Source organism: Gossypium hirsutum, chromosome A05 (genome assembly GCF_007990345.1).
Source record: "Gossypium hirsutum isolate 1008001.06 chromosome A05, Gossypium_hirsutum_v2.1, whole genome shotgun sequence".
NCBI classification, from domain to species: Eukaryota; Viridiplantae; Streptophyta; class Magnoliopsida; order Malvales; family Malvaceae; genus Gossypium; species Gossypium hirsutum.
In genome coordinates, this window is record NC_053428.1 from 11,083,247 (window position 1) to 11,100,520 (window position 17,274).

The following is a 17,274-nucleotide window of genomic DNA, read 5'->3' on the forward strand; positions in this document are numbered from 1 at the left end:
ATATACATTTGAAAATTCTTCACATATCTATTTATAGTTTAATTTTTAATTTCTTTATAAATTATACATTATCTATACATACAAATATATCTTAATTACATCTATATAAATATAAGTTTTGAATTTATAAATTAATTTCAATAATTTAATTTAATAACTATTAATTTTAAATGTAATTATAGATGAGTAAAAATAATTAAAAAAGTTTAAAAATTGATTTAAAATATCACAATTTTATATAGACTAGTACGCACTAATACAAATCAGTATTTTATTGAAATAATCGAAACACACCAAAATTTTGACTAAAATAGAACATATAAAACTTAATATCAGTTGGGACTAGAACGATACATACCAACCTGTAAGTACTAATATGATATCGACTACCATTGTTTGAATTTTATACAGACCATTTCATCAAAGAGATTGTCATTGATAAGGAAAAAAGAAACGGTGAAATAAGAACCAATTCCCAATTTTAATCTTAAATATAATATAAAAAAAAAGGGTTGCTTGACAGCTCATTGAAAGAAACAAAGCAAAGAATTTGTCAGCATTTGATAATATCGTTAATGGCATATTAAAACAAAAAAGAAGATTCTAAAGTCCAAAGTCTGGGTGGGAGCTAATAATATTTAGAGCCGAGTAAATTTCATTTGGCTGAGAATATTCAACAAAGTTGTTGTCACCATCATGTAGTTGATAAGAGGATATGCATCAACGAACAAATACTTGGCCGAGGGAGGGAGGGTCCCACCTACTTCTTGTGGTTCATCCTCTTCTCTCTAAGGCAGCAACAACACTCGCCCATATCCAACTCCTTTTCACTTTTTCTTTTCAACTAAATCTAATAAGCTGCCTCTTTTCACTTGTTCAAGGCTTCTATCCTTGGAGCCCAAGCATAAAGTAGATTGATTGCCCAACAAAATATGTCCAAAAATTCTACTTCATACAACCCCCCCCCCTTTAAATTCGAGTTCAAATAGGTAGAGCAATCTAAACAAGCTACTATCATCATGTAATCAAATTCAAAGTGATAACATATAGGCTACATAAATATCAGTAACAAAGTACAATTCCTAATAATAACAAATGAAGAATGCTAAGAGCGAAGAGAAAGAACCCAAAAGATTGCATTACAGTAACACCATTTGCTGTATTCTTTATTAAACTGCCTGGAAAGATGAACAACTTTACAAAAAGCATGATATCAGCCAGTATCTTTCACTAATCTCACCCACGAAATCAAAGCAAGAGGTTGAAGGAAAAAGAAAGTAAAAGAAAACTAACAGACTACAGTTACCGTTAAACTCAGAAGCCAAATCTTACATATGAAGCAAATCAGCCCCATACGACTTTGTTCAAATACAGATGCAGTCCAACAGAATTTCACCAAATAAGAGATCCAACTTTGCATAATAATTTTTTTTTTTTTAAAAAGAAGCTGAAAAAGATGTTTGTCACATACAGTAAACAAAGGCTGCCCGAAACTCCCTGAATGCTTATTCTTAACTTGCCTGAGCAGAAGAGGCTGCTGCTGTGATAACATCTTCAAGTTTAACCCTTGTAACTTTTGACCCATCAGAGGCAGAACTAGTTCTCTCAATAGCAGTGCCTTCCTTATTACCATCATCCAAGCACACAACTTGAGCAAAGCTCTTAGACATCTGCTTTATGAATTCGTTGGATAACGTACCAGTGTTTCTATTCTCACTTTCTCCAACAACCCCTACAGACATGAGGCTAGCTTGTTGTCTAGCCTTACGCTCTTGCATGGCCTTCTGTCTGTCCTCATAAAATTCGAAATCATCCAGGATTGACATATCAGTTTCATAACTTTTAAAGATGTTCAACATCTCAAGTCCTTGCTCCAGTTTCACCTGCAAAATTTGACATTCACACAAGTAAAGAATTGTTGCAAGTGAAATATCTTCAAGCAACATCTTTTAAATACTCAAAACTAAGAAGAAGCATGAAGAAATCAAAAGTTGCATAAGACATGTTATCCAATCAATAAAGGAAAAGGAATGGTCTTAGGATTCGTAGTATGACAGGAGGACAACAAAATGGCGGGGTAATATCCTCAATTACATCTGAGGGAGAGAGACTGGAGCAGGTGAGGGCCACAGATCATATATAGATCAATGATCCTATCGATTCAGGAAAGAACACTTGAGGACCACGGTTTTGTCGATAAAAAGAAGCTTTGGTATCAGAATTAGCATCTCATTCAGAAGGCTAAAAGGATAGGAGACCTGAACAAATTTTTAAAATAAATTTTCCAATAATTTAGTAGTCGGAACCAAGATTTTTCCAGACAGAGAAGAAATAGGGAAATTGTTCTAAGTAGTTCGAACTTTGAAATTAGCCAGTGATTGCCAGAGCATTAATAAAAAAAAAAAGTTCACTTGAATCTCATGTAGCCATCTAATAAAAAATGCAGTTCAACAATTTGACCAACAAAGCACTATCAAATGAATGAACTCCGTCATTTATAGTAGTCATTTGAAACTGTACCTCCTGAGTATCTCTACTGTTAGTCACAGGCTTATTATCATTATTTTCCAGTATGATGTGACGCAGCTGACTATTTGGAACATCTTTGATAATATGCCATTTGACAGGGAATTGCCCACTCCATTTATCTTGCTGCCAGTAATCCACACTCTTGTCAAAATCAACAGGTCCAACCATTTCTGCAACCCCACAGAACTGAGCACTGGCATTAACCTGCAACAATTGAGTAACATATATTTAACTGATATGATAGACAAAGTAAATAGTAAATACAATTTTTTTGTCTAAAATGTTAATACCGAAAAGAAGAGAAACAATGGGCAATTGTCTTGGTTCTCCATGGCCTCACGGTAAGCAGCATCTAACCTTTTGTTCCCATTAGGTGTACTAGCCCAAACACCGTATTTGATACTCTTGTGAACATTATCTTCACTGTATGACTTGATTATGAAGAACTTAGCATCCTTGTAATCAGTAGGGAAATCTGGTCTGTTGTAAGAATCATCATGGATCTTCGCTGAAGATTTGTTGTTTTTATTATCATCGATAGAAGAATTATTATCAGCTGTGATTTGATTCTTAGGTTTTGAGGCCCTTGGCCCTCGGTTTTGCTCACTAAGGATATCAAGAGCACCATTACAACCACATAGAGAGATGTCACTGTCTCTTCCACGTCGTCTTTTACCATCAAAAGATAGCCAGCCCCTGCTATTTGCTCCTAAACTAGGAACTGATGCATTTCCAAAACCAGCACCTTGGTTCAGACCACTTTGCAGGAAGCCTCTGCTACAGGAGTTCATTCCTGATCCTAACGGATAGAATGACCTTTGCTGCTGAGGTACCTGAAAAGGAATAAAACAGATTGAATACTAAAATGGTATACTAATTTAAGACAATCAAAACGCTATCTCGCTGCATATACCATCATTAAATGACTTGTGTACCAAATATTAGCCATTTAAACACTTCCTGAGCTTAAATTTTCACAATTTGAGATAAATGAAAATATTAATCTAAAAGAGAAGAAAAGAACACGAGTTGAATAAGTCATTATAGCGAGCATTAGGACTTCAATTTAATTTGGTATGCTACAAGTCATCTAAATAGAAATCAACCAAGGAACTTGGTTGAATGTCTGATTGCTTCTGAAAGTATGCCACATGCTGCAAGGACTTTCTAGTGTGACAGAACTTGATGGTAAAGGGAGAGAATCAGAGAAAATTTGAGAATAGAAAGAAAATTTTGCAGGTTTTAGAGAGGTGAAAACACACAAACACACAGACACACAAATTCAAGGCTCATCAGGCAAAATGATACTCGAGTGTTCCATGTCTTCTGAGACATGCATTGTTAATTCTAAAGTAAAACAATATAGAATATGTGGTTAACAAATAGCAGAAGGATATAGTTATTTCTTATTTGATATATGATATACATTTTTTCAGTGATAAGGATACAATGAGTCCATTCGCCACATCTAAACCTATAATAAATGAAGCACAACATAGCAACCAGCCTCTGTTAAAAGAGCATAATGATTTGACACTATTTACCAGGCAGATAGATATACTAGATTTATCCAACTTGAACTACATGAGAATGAATTTTTTATTTTGACATATTCCACTACATATGAACAACATATTTGCCATATGCTATTTAATTTTTTAAGCTGAAGGTAAAAAATGGAATTAGAAGGTGCTCTCTGCCAACTTTGAGAGAAGATGAGAAACCCATATTCTTAAGACCATACTGACTTGCTAAATCAGCAGCCCAAAAGGTAAAAACCCATAAACCAGAATAATAAATAAATACAAAATAAGACCTCCAAAAGCATTAACAAATATACATACCGTTGGAACATTCTGCCCAACTGGCCCAATAGGCTGGGGAGATACTGCAGGCGATATAGGAGTCAAAGATCTCTGTCTGTCAGAAGGCCTCAACCAATCTGACCAAAGTCCTCCAGACCTGAATCCATCAAAACCTTGTGGTAAATCATTAAATCCTAGTGTACCGGGATTTCCATGTAAATTGCCTCTACCAAAAGATCCCAATGGAGTGGGATAACTAGGCCTTGGTCCAAAAAGCATGTTATCACCTTGTTGGTCAACATTAACTAATGTGGTTAGCTCTGGTTGTGAAACTGAAGATGGTGAAGAAATATAAGGCATACTCGGAGGAACAAGCTGCTGATAATATGGTGGTCCAGAGAATGGAAATTGATGTGGGGAGTACAACTGTGCATCACCACCTACAGAAGGCAAAGGAGTTGAGACCGGGGAATATGGCCCATACGGCATTTGTGGATTGTAGCCATATCCAGGGTGGAAGACAAGTGATGGATTATCATTGAAGACACCCTAGTTAAGATAAAAATGTCACGCAAAAGAACAGAAAATTTAATCATTCAAAAAAAGCCTACACAGATGAAAGGAGAGATTCTCACCAGAGATCCAAGTTCTAGTCCATCAGCATTGACATACGGTGGATATTCATCCCATTCACCAGCAGAGTTGTCATAACCTGCTCTCAAATTTAGAAAAATTCCCCCATGTTAATTTCTATTTCACATATCTACTGATCTCAAACCAGGAAATGCAATGCAGAAATCAAAAGGTTTCTACACAAATGAGTGGTTCTTTTCCCTGCATAGTTGTCCAAATACAGAAATCACTCAAAAGTAACATGCACTACTATCTAGCCCATTTAGTAAGAATTCAATTAAACAGGATTTACAAAATCAAGATAAATAAAATAATTAAGCATCCTCAAGTTTTCAAGTTTCAACCGTTACAAGTTTTGCCATTCCAATTCAAGAACCTATAGCTTAAGAAAATTAAAACCAGAGGAGGAGAAAGATAAACCAAAATCCTGGTTCCTCTTTTACATAGAAAACCAACTTAAAAGCCAATATTTAATTCCCTTTTAGCAATCAACTAAATACAAAATACAGAAGACTTCAGATTTTCGTAATATAGCAACTCACTGCTTTCTTTTTCTATAACATGACTCACACGGTATAAGCTTTTTCATACATTCTCCTAGCTCAAATTAGCATTACATGGATCAGAGAGTGATATCCAAGAACTAGAACGATAAGGGCACCTGAGCATTGAACAAGAAAAAAACTGATGTGTTACCAGCCATAAATGCAACCAGAGACTAGATTTTCAACTGGAATTTTTTAATACAAGGTTCAGCCAGACTGGCCCGGATTTAAAATAGACCCAAAAAGAGAGAAGATTAACCTCTGTAATAGAAAGCCTGAGGCTGAGGTGCATAGATTGTAGGCGAGTAGACGTTACGGTCTCCAGCTGAAGCAAATGATCCAGATTGACCAGCGCCATCCCTGCGATGAGCTACTGGGGCAGCATCTTGAGAGGAATTAGGAGAAACCAACGTCATACTTTTTGTTGGAAGAGGCTGTTAAAGAGAAAATTAAATGAAGGTCAATAGTGAGAATATTTTCTTTAAACTGACCGACAGAAACAAATGAAAGAAAGTAAAATATAAAAGGAAGAGCATGTCATCAACTCACAACTACCTGCTCCTTCACGTTTTCTGGATCAGCTTGTTGCTCTTCTGCATCCATGATCAGTATGCTCAGTGACTAAGTAGAGTCTTAGAAACACAGGCAGTACAAATTATTGACCAACCAAAGCTAAATTCGAGGACAGGTAAACTTGAAGCTATGAATATGTGCGCGCAAATCCACGCGTGCACACCTATTCACATTATAAACAAAGAACATGAATAATTTTTTAAAGAAAAGAGTGGTTCTTCACATATCAAAAGACTTAGGCTCAGCATATATTTGTAGGATGACAACATCAAAATCATAAGGCCAAATCCCAAACCCTCGTATGCAATAATAACGAACTAGCAAGTCACTCATTATTAAACAGAACCACACACAAGATATATTGGATGAAGCTTCTTTTATAAACACTGTCATGCACATTTCACCTCATTTTCTCCCAGTCTGACAGAGAAACAATATTTTTAAGAAAATTCCACAAGGTCAAGCATACTATATAATAGGATATAAAGACCAAGGATCATTGTAATAAACTACAATTGTTCATCAGATTTCCAGTAAACCGTATATTCTGCAATTTGTTTGTCATTTTGTTGATAAGTATGATTTGAGGAAGTTCACTGTGAAACCAGACTACATCTTTTTTCTTCTCAACCTTGATTGGCACTCTTTTCTTTAAAAAAATAAATAAATGAATGAACTAGTCATAGGATTCTTAGCCTTCGTAGCAAAGTATTTAAAAATTACCGTTACAGACTTCAGACTTTTCTACAGTACTAACACAAAGGAAAATTAAAGAACAAAAGAAGAGAATTTTGCAATAATTTCTTTCTGTTAAGAAAACCCAGATCCCAGATCTTAACAAGAGGATCAAACCCCATATATTTACCTATAGAGAAATAAAAGTGAACCAACACAGCAGATCAGTCAAAGGCCCCAAGATTCAACCACAGAACACACAAACTGACCCATCCAATTCCAAATGAATTGTAGTAATAATAATAAATAAAAGCTTGAAACCTCATGAAATCGAAAGCCACATAAAGGAGAAAGGAAAACCATATAAAAGCAAAACGTAAAACAGAGAGAAAAAATTTAAGTGGTAGTAGAGGTACCAGGGTTACGATCTGGGGTTGCCGCCATGAATCTTCTCTGAAACAGAAAGGAAACAAAGAAAAAAAAGAAAGATTGGCTTCAACAGCTACAAACTGAGACAGTGTATTTTCTGTTTCTGCTTCCATATATCATTTACTTATTCATCTATTTTATATATTTTGCAAAACCAAAACGAAAACCGTCTTTGCCTTTGCCTTTGCCTTTGCCTTTGCCTTTGCCTTGTCTTCCTTTACTTTTACTGAATTTTATCGCCCGCCCCTCAGTAAATAAAATAAATATGAAGATATTTGAAATTCGCGTATTACTTGAATTTGTTATTTATCTAATTACTACCTGAACTTAAAAATCCGTAAGTCAATTTCATACTTTTTTTAAGTGCATGATTAACTCCGTAACTTTATCATCTTCAACCAATCATTTTGCACCACATGTCTAATATTTAATATTTAAGTAATTTATTTTTAATTCAAATTTAAAAATAAAGTAATTTGGTCCTTTTTCTTCTCTCCCGAGATCCTTCAAATTCTCTGTAACACTTCAAGAATTCAAGAATGACTGAACCCAAAAAATCTATTAATCAAATATCACATATGAACTCATTACCATCCCTATTTCTTGAACAAAGTTACAATCCACATTAGTGGCAAAAAGGATGATTAATTTTCCCTTTAATATTTTTAAAAACCCATTCAAGTCGTCTTCTTCACTCCGCACCTCCACCATCTTCATTTTTCATGTTCCTTCTTCAAAACCCATTCAACCTTTCTTCTCGTGTTCCTTCTTCTTCACACCCTTAATATTTTGTCCTTGTGATTTGAACAAAAACCCAACATGTGTTCAGTGAGTCCAATGGTGTTGTAGATCGATCGTTAAAGCTTATTAAAGAGCAGAACTAGCACCTATTTACATACAAAGTTCCACCAACTTCCTTAATCAGTACAGAAAGACACCATGAGTTTATCATATATGAGTGAATCTAAAATAGTGTTTTCCCAGTCCTATATTGAGACTTATTTATAAATAACTAAATAACAACAACAACAACTCAACCAGTTGAGATTTGAAGTTTCTAAAAGGTAGCTTTGAAAGGATTTCCAATAACAATTCATCAAAAAAGAAAAAAGTTTTCAATGGTGAATCTGCTTTTGCCACTAAACCTAAACTTTTATTTCTTATTTTGCCTACTTCACTAAACATCTTGGATATTGATTGTGGATTATTAGAATCTAAAAGTTGGTTTTTGGTTGAAAATGGGAGAAGAAACCAGTTTGAAGAGAGAATATGAGTTAATTAATTAAATTTTTTATAATAAAATTAATTGTATTGTCACTTAATTATAATAAAATTAATGGTTGAAAACGTTTCCGTTTATTTTACTAAAAATAACTTCTCAATAATAATTTATTTTTTTAGAAAATTTAATATTTTCTAATATTTAGATAAATTTGTGTAAAATAATTTTAGTTCATTGACAAATTTATTGCAAATATTTTATAAAAGTTATTTTCAATAAAACAAACATATATTTGATATTTATGATAAAGAGTTTAAATGAAGTAGTGGATTGATTACAAAATGAAGTTAAGATAAAATTATAGTAAATAATTAATCTTCATGACGTTAAAGATTAAATTGTAAACTATAAAATTTATAATTAAAACAAAAGAAGTGATACATGAAAATTTGTTATGTAAAATAAGATATTATAATGAATTATTTGATTAAAGTACTTATATGGTGGAAAAATAAATTACATGACAATAGGGACTAAATTAAAAATTGTACAGAAATTTAAGTATGAAACAATTTAATATGTGAAGGAGGAAATTATAATAAAAGTTTAATAAACATGTTATGAGATGACGAAATATGCATAAAATGTGGTAAAAGTGAAATTGTAAAAAAATATGAAATTTTTTATGATGACAAGGACTAAATTGTTAAACTTGAGAAAATAAGTGGTTGAAATAATAGAAGCGAAATATATATAAATTTGATATGTGAAACAAGATGTTGAAATAAATTATGTGACTAAAGTGTAACAAGAAAGAAAATTAATTTAATATTGATTAATTAGTAAATATTGAATTTTTATGACAAAAGGGATTAAGTTGAAAAATTATGAAAGTTTATAAAGAAATATTTGATAAGTGAAGAATGTAATAGAGAATGTTATAGTGAATAAAGCCTTATCAATTTGGAAAATGTCTTACAGAAAAAATTTGGTAAGACATTTACAGGAATAAGGGGTAATTTTACGTTAACCATCCTATTTTACATTAAACAAACATCGGAAAAGTTGAAAATATCTTTTTGTAAAAGCTTTTATGTTGAAACAAACGAAGCCTTAGACACTCAAAATAAAAGTTTGTAACTTATTTTGGTCACTTTTGTTAAAATCACAAACGACAAAATGACATGGTAGTTAAAAAAATTATTATAATAACAAAATTAGCCTTCAATTTTTACATGTTATGTCGATTTAATCATAATTTTAAAAAATTAACCCTCAAAATTGATAAATGTTTTCAAGTTGATCCTAATTCTAAAAAGTTTAAAGAAATATATAAATATATAAATATATAAAAATGAATAAATACTTATGTAAAAATCAAACATTTGTAAATTTTGAGGATTAATTTTTTAAAGTTATGATTAAATCAACATAATATGTAAAACTTGAGGGCTAAATTTGTTATATTAATATTTTAACTGCTATGCCAGCTTGTTGTTTGTGGCTTTAATAGAAGTGAACGAAATAACCAAACTATGTAACGTGGGTGCTTAAATTGCAAACCTTTTATTTTAAGTGTCTAAAATGAAAATTGGTTATAGTTGGGTGATTGCCTGTGTAGTTTACCTTAAAATTAAAAAAATTAAAAATTTAAATTATATTATTTTTGTTAATACACTTGGCGTAATATGATTGGTTGAAGATGATAAAGTTAACGGAGTTAGTTAAGTACCTAAACAAACATGTACTTGAAAAATATTAAGTTAGCTTATAGTTTTCAAGTTTAGTTATCAATTAAGTCTAAAAAAAATTTTTAAATACCAAATAAATTTAAATTGTCAAGTTTAGATATTTCCGTATATATTTAAGAAAAAACCACTTAAGCAACAATAATATAAAAGAAGTATTTAAATTTGATGCGTTTTTTATTTTATGAATTCATATCATTATCACATTATTATTTTTATGTTATGTTATATTTTAACTATATTTCATGTGACATATTGTAAGTGACTTATTATATAATTATTTATCCTTAATATTCTTTTTTAAAAATATACTAATGGTTTGTTTTAATATTATTAAAATAAAATTTATTGTATCAATAAATTGATTAGAAATCTTTTTTTAAAAAATCTAAAATTGAATTAAAAAATATAAAAATAATTGTTAAAAGTTAAGTAATAACAGATCGCTTCACCATAATTTGCCATGTTTGTGTCAATGTTTTAAAAAATATATATTATATTTTTCCTTTTTCAAAAATTAATTTTTATAGGATTTCAAAAATTAGTAAATTATTTATAAAAGAAATCAATTTTTGACCGGTCGAAATTAAATTATGCATTTTTTTTAGAGTTAAAATGTAATTTTATTGTTGTATTAGTTCATATATTTATAATTTTAAAAAATTAAATTAAAAATTCATCATTTTTAACAACAATGCAATTTAACTATTTAAAAAATGAATGCGGTAAATTTGATTTTAGGGCATTAAACATAGGGTTTGTTTTTGTTTTTAAAGAAATGAAAAGAATGTAAAGGAGGAGGGAGAGCATGGAATAATAGAGGTCAAATTGTATTTATCTTTTATTTAAATATTTCAATGTAATAATTTGACGTTACTTCTGTTAGAGAGATAGGAAGGGCGGATTGATGCCCTGATAAGTTCGAGTGATATACAACTAAACAGATTGACACTTCTGCTTAACGTTATCACTCAACTCCCGACCTTTGGTCTCTATTGGGATCAGCAAAATGGATACCCCTGATAAAAATATGATCACCTCAAACATCCCTATGGCAGCTGTTTCGTGACATCCCTGCACTAATGCTACTGCTACGTAGGGGCACACCATCCCTCCAATTCTTCCCATCGAGCTTGCCGCTCCAAAGCCCGTTGATCTTACCGCCGTTGGATATATCTACATATTGTTATGAATTCTAACAAATCAACTGCTTGCGTTGCAAGTCAATAAAGAAACTCGTTAATTCAAAGTTTTTTAATTTTACCTCCGGAGCATATATAAACAATGTGGTGAAGGTTGCAGTGATGCATATTCGAGAGCCGAAGAGAAGCCCCGTTGTTACCATTTCAGACTGCTGGAATACCAAGGGGAATATCAGGACGCAACAGATGAAGAACAAAACTGCCATCGAAGGCCTACGACCCACTCGATCTACTGTCAATGCTACTATGATGAGCCCCGGAAACTCTATGTAACCAAATCAAACCTCAAATTAATTAAACCCAAATAGATGAAATTAGTATATATATACACGAGTGAGAGTGAGACTTGAAGCACCTGCAAAAGTGGTGATGAAAACATCTTTGTAGTTAACATCCTCGGTTTCTTCGGCTTTCACTTTGTGGCCGGCGCATGCACTGCGTCCCGCGTTTAGCTCGGTTGTGAGCAACACTAGGCCATAGTAGGAAAATGAATTTCCAAAGAAGACAACCCATAAGAGTAGGGTTGGCCTGATTAATTCTCGTGAAAGAAGCTTCAATATGGTTGTCAGGGCTCCTTGTTTATGTCTCTTTGTAGGAGTTGAATCTTGGTCGGACGCAACTACGTCGTCATCAGAAACAAGGGTTCCAGAAGGCACTTTGGTGCCATTGACTTTAGCTATTCTGTCCAGAATAGTCATGGCCTCCTTTATCTTACCGTTCAAGCAGAGGTATCTCGGTGACTCGGGTGTGCATAAATAGAAGATAAGGAGACCAAATGAAGGGATGGAAGAAAAAGCAAGCAGCCATCTCCAACCCAGTGTTGGCATCACGGCCCATGCGATGGAAGCTTCAAAAACAGCGCCCACAGTCCAAAATGCTTGGAAAACAACCATCCAAGTGCCTCTGTTTGGGGGAGGAATGAACTCTAGCAGCCAAGAGCAAAGCACAGGCCCTCCTCCTAACCCAATACCCACCACACAACGAAGAACCAGCAATGTGGCGTAATTTGGTGAGAAGGAACTCATAAAGCCTGCTGCAGTAGTGACCAGTGCGGTCATAAGGAAACCTTTCCTGAGGTGATACATGTATATCTATATCAAACTCTCGTGCAGCAGTGCGTGGGTATTAAAATGTGGTGTTAAATAGACAATTGAAGCAGAGATTTGAGTGCAGAAAGTGTTCCCACCTTCTTCCATATTTATCTGCGATTACACCCCAAGAATAGGCTCCAACTAGCATACCGATAAATACCACACTGGTTATCAAGCTTTGTTCTTTAGCCGAAAGACGCCACATTCTTTTAACTACTGGTCCTATAAACGACAAAAGCATCATTTCCATGGCTTCTGAGATCCAAGCCAGTGCAGCATAAGCAAGCACAAAATACTGGTATTTGCCAAACCCCAAGGTCAAAAGTGCATCGTCCACAGTGAATGTGTCTCCTCCTCCTCCTCCCATCTTGCCAACTGCTCCAAAATCAGGTTACACAAATTTAATATATCACCACATTTGCTTCAACATATATACCATTTTATTAATGTTGAACCACTTGACGTATCTAAACATAAATTTTAACACTTGAGCTATTCAAGAATATTATCAATCTTCCAACTGCCAAAACCTTCACAAGCATAACCCCAAAAAACATTTACTAGTTTTCTGTTTTTTAAATTACATTACTTTTTATTGAATTCAAAATAAATAATTTAGAATTAACCATGTTTTTCTTTTGTGTGTAAATATCACTTAACTGGTGAAATTAAGTACTAGTCCTTACATTAATTATCAGAACACAAACAAAGTGGTAAGAAATCAAATTACAAGATTTTCAGAATCATAATATGAAAGAACAGGAGGAAGGTTGATAAGACAATATCATGGAGAAACTAGAAATAAAAGGAAAAATAACCTGATTCAGGCTTCAAGGTAAGGAAATGCAAATGTTAAATGAAGTTAAAAATTTTGTTGATGATCAGAATCTTTTCTGAGTTGTTAATAAATCTTCTTCTGTTTTTTTTCACAGTTGGATGTTCTATTTTCTCCTGTAACGTTTTTTAAGAATAAAAAGGGGGGAAACAATAATACTTTATTGGGTTTTAATAAAACATTAAAAATAAGTGGGTTTTGTTTGTTGTGCCTGTCCGGGTTTTCTCAATGTCTTGTGTTCGGGGTTCGGTTTTGACGAATTCAATAGTGTATGTCGGACTTACTTCAAATTAAAATCAGAGGAGGATGAAGATATAGATCCATGGTTTTAGGAACATGTTAAGTTTTTCTTACTTCTTAAACTAGCTTTTCCCTTTCCTTTTTTTTTTTAGAATATTATTACACCTGGTTTTTTCAAAGCTTTCTTTTTTGAGTTATTGGATTGTCTCCAATCCAATCATAGGCCTATTAGTAATCCATTAACATACGAGCAGGAATGCAGTATGGCTTCGGCTTTGCCCACTATCTTGTTTATATTGCTTAAGGAGGCTTCCACAAAAGAAAAATTTACCATTTTATTTAAAAATAAAATAAGTAGAATTGTAATCAAACATACTTTAAGGCCCAACTTCAATTATTTTTAAATGAAGAAAAAAATGATTATAATTTAATAATATAAATAGTTTGTTTTTTATACCATTCAAATCAATTTAATTCATCTAACTTATTAATGATTTAGTCGTGTAAATAATTGATTGAGTCTTAACTCAATTTGCATGGATATTATTGTCAATGCAGGAGGGCATGGGTTCGAGTTTGTTGAAGCGCATTTTCCTCTTATTTATGAGTTGGTAAGGGGCTATAGGTAATTTTAAGGAAAAAAATAGTGATATCTAATAAATAATTTAATTGATTCTCGAAATTTTAAAACCAAATTTATAAGTTTTTTCTTCAATTCTTTTTGGTTTATTCTATGCAATCTATTGGATGTAAAAAGGTATTTCAAATGAACTTATTATGCATTACTTAGTTCATAAAAGAATTTTATTATGTATTAGACTTTATTGCACCACGAAAAATCGTATTTCTAATAAATTATTAATTAGTATTTATTTTTTAGGTGAGTTGTTTTTTAAAGGGTAATATTTTCTTTTAAATAAAGGGCTGCTTACTTTGAATTATTGTAACTTTAATCTAATTTCTATGTTACTTAAATTCAATGAGAGTATGAGCCTCAGTAGAGGTTGGATGTTGGATATTTGGATATCCAAATTTTACTCTTACCATGCTTAACTAAGCACATACTAAAGTTTTTTTTTAGCACTTTTTTTCCTTATATTTTTAAAAATTGCAATATTGCCTCTTCTTTTTTTCTTTTTTTTCTTTTTTGCAAACTGCAAACCAACCTTTCCATGAAAACAAAGCAAAAACAATCAAAAGATTATTTTGGAAATTAAAGAAATGATTTTGGTTGATGAAAAACTTCATTTTGTTTTTGTTCCAATAAAGCAACCACCTCTTATTTCACATATTTTTCAAAAACTAAACAAGGAAAAAAAAAAAAGTCACCACCAATCATGTCTTAATTTATTGAAGTCAATAACAACGCGACAAACTTGAAAATCTTAGGTAGGACAAATATAAAAAGAAAAGGAAAATTATTTTTATTTGAGAGGACCAATTCTTTTATTGTTCGCATATTTTTGCTGTCTCCGTCCCGACAATTTACAAAGCTTACAAAGCTATACTAACATTTCACGTAAATAATTTATAAAGTGGGTAGATAACAATAATTTATTGTTTAGAAAAGTTTAATGCATGGTAAAAGTTTGTGTGTGATATAAGTTTCAATTGGTACATATGGTCACAGTCTGTTATACAGTTTGAAGACACGATCGTGTGACTCCACTTACACGATTTTTGTTCTTACACGCCGTTGAACAATACGTCCTCAACCTGTTACATGGTTTGACCACACGATTGTGTGATCCTTGTTTTGTATTTTTTCTTACTTTTTCTAAAATGTTTCAAATGAGTCATTGCTTCGTTTTAAACTATTTTAGAGCTTCCCTGAATTCATTTTAACCTCGATAATATACGAATATCATGTTTTTTTGTTATAAGTTTGATGATCATTGATCGTTTTGAGAAACTTTACATTGATATAGCATGATTTTATTTTATTATGTGTGATAGCATCTCGTAACCTTAATTTGACGACAAAAACATGTGAGGGGTAGTTATATTATAAAGACTTTTTTTTGTACGTTTTATAAAGACATAAAGACATAACTTTTTGTAAAACTATTTTGTAAAATAATATAATCTTATAAAATGATATCCTATTAAAAAATACATCCTTATGGTATACTGGATACGTGTATCAAAATTAATAAATTTATTTATTTTATTTCAATTTTCTTATTATAATATTTTCTAACATTTCGTAGAGGATTGCTTAACATTAATTTTTTGTTATGAAAAATATATATATTCTTTTAAATATATTATATGGTTGATGCAATATTAGTTGTTTGTTTTTATGAAGTTAAAAAAATCGTGGGTGAAGCTATAAATCTGAAATGGGAGGGAGCCATCCCAGTTCCTCAATTACTTGAAAAAGGGATTTCTTTCTCGTTTCCTACAAATAATTATTCTGTCTGAGTACTGACTAGACTTCTAGCAATAATATTAAATAAAAGGTATGTTTATAGTTATGTAATTTCCTTTTTGTGATATTATTATGATTTGGTGGCACAATTAGAGTTACGTTAAAATTTAATTAATAATAAATTTACTAATTTTTAAAACTATTTCCATATCATCAACAAACAGTGTTGTCAAATTGAGTTTAATAATAAGCTTATAAAAGAACTGAGGGATTAAGATTTACATGAAATAAAATGAAATAATGTGGCTGGTTGAATTGAATTTTTTAAGGTAAAGAATAATAGGTATTATTGATGTTGATGATGCGATTCGCATTTTTTAGTGTGAAAGAACAAACTGCCATATTTGCCCCTGGGTTCCCCATGGCTGTCGTCTGTCCCCACTCAACTAATTATGTGGTTGTGGTTCAGACTTGAGATTGTTAAATTAAATCTAATCAATCAAGCACTTCAAACAAAGCAAAATATGAATCAACATCGGGTTAGTTTATAAAAGCTTGGTTTTAGAAGAATTTTGAGTTGGTTAATACTTAATAGTGTGATTAAAACAGACATGCGATTTAGGAATTTATTAAATTATGACAATTTCTCGAGTGAATAATATATGTAATAAATATATATATTTTTAAAAAATTATAAAAATAAATCATTTTCTCTTGAAATGGTAAAGTTAAATATTTAAAATTTATTGTGTCATGACCGATTGAATTTTAGCTCTAGACATTGTATAAAAAAAACAGATATTATAAAAACGTATAATGAGATTAATATTTTAAAAAATTCATTGTGTCACGAGTTTGAAATCTCATCATAATTGAGTTTTTATTGATTTTATATAAAAATAAGATAAAAGCATCCTTAAAATAATACAACTTATTTTGTATTTAGAAGAGTATTTTAGTAAATTTCCAACTAAATTGCTGTTTTGTTGGGTTTTTTTCTTTTGGTGAATTTCAAGAAGGTAAAACCCTAGCAGTAAAGAGATTAGCGCAACTCGTATTCAAGACACACTTGAAGCGATGATGAATATCCTAACCATCAACTTAATGAGATACTTCAATATAAGTATACATAACTTCCTTTGTATATAGAAGGGCTTTTTGATAATTCTCTACCAACTAAATCAAGAACTTAAATGCAAGTAAAATTAGATGTTTGACTTTATTGAGGAAAAAAGGACAATATATAGTAAAAGTTCAAAAATATAATTCAATTTATTTTCCAAAGATGTAAGATTAATAGACCGAATTAATTAAAATATTTTAATTTAATTAAAAATTAAATGATTAAAAAATTTAATTAATTTAATTAATATTAA

General features: G+C 31.5%; 2 protein-coding genes across 4 annotated transcripts; both read right to left on the bottom strand.

Moving 5' to 3' along the window:
* Window positions 1-1,139: 1,139 nt before the first annotated feature.
* On the bottom strand, window positions 1,140-7,513 carry LOC107958475 (YTH domain-containing protein ECT4). Of its 3 annotated transcripts, none has more exons than XM_016894253.2 (8): window positions 7,177-7,513; window positions 6,068-6,105; window positions 5,772-5,946; window positions 4,970-5,046; window positions 4,374-4,883; window positions 2,820-3,362; window positions 2,521-2,733; window positions 1,140-1,883 (listed from the first exon to the last, which is right to left on the bottom strand). In XM_016894253.2, exons 1-8 carry the CDS (start codon window positions 7,202-7,204, stop codon window positions 1,512-1,514), a joined length of 1,956 nt encoding a protein of 651 aa, XP_016749742.1. In that variant the 5' UTR covers window positions 7,205-7,513; the 3' UTR covers window positions 1,140-1,511. The 3 variants fall into 3 exon arrangements, with proteins under 3 accessions (XP_016749742.1, XP_016749741.1, XP_016749744.1); XM_016894252.2 differs by having other exon boundaries at window positions 6,062-6,105; window positions 7,177-7,449; XM_016894255.2 differs by having other exon boundaries at window positions 6,062-6,144; window positions 7,177-7,449.
* A 3,465-nt stretch (window positions 7,514-10,978) lies between these two features.
* Window positions 10,979-13,423, bottom strand: LOC107960757 (organic cation/carnitine transporter 7). The gene is made up of 5 exons (XM_016897042.2): window positions 13,271-13,423; window positions 12,548-12,827; window positions 11,717-12,432; window positions 11,424-11,626; window positions 10,979-11,335 (listed from the first exon to the last, which is right to left on the bottom strand). Exons 2-5 carry the CDS (start codon window positions 12,817-12,819, stop codon window positions 11,096-11,098), a joined length of 1,431 nt encoding a protein of 476 aa, XP_016752531.1. The 5' UTR covers window positions 12,820-12,827; window positions 13,271-13,423; the 3' UTR covers window positions 10,979-11,095.
* Between the last annotated feature and the right edge of the window lie 3,851 nt (window positions 13,424-17,274).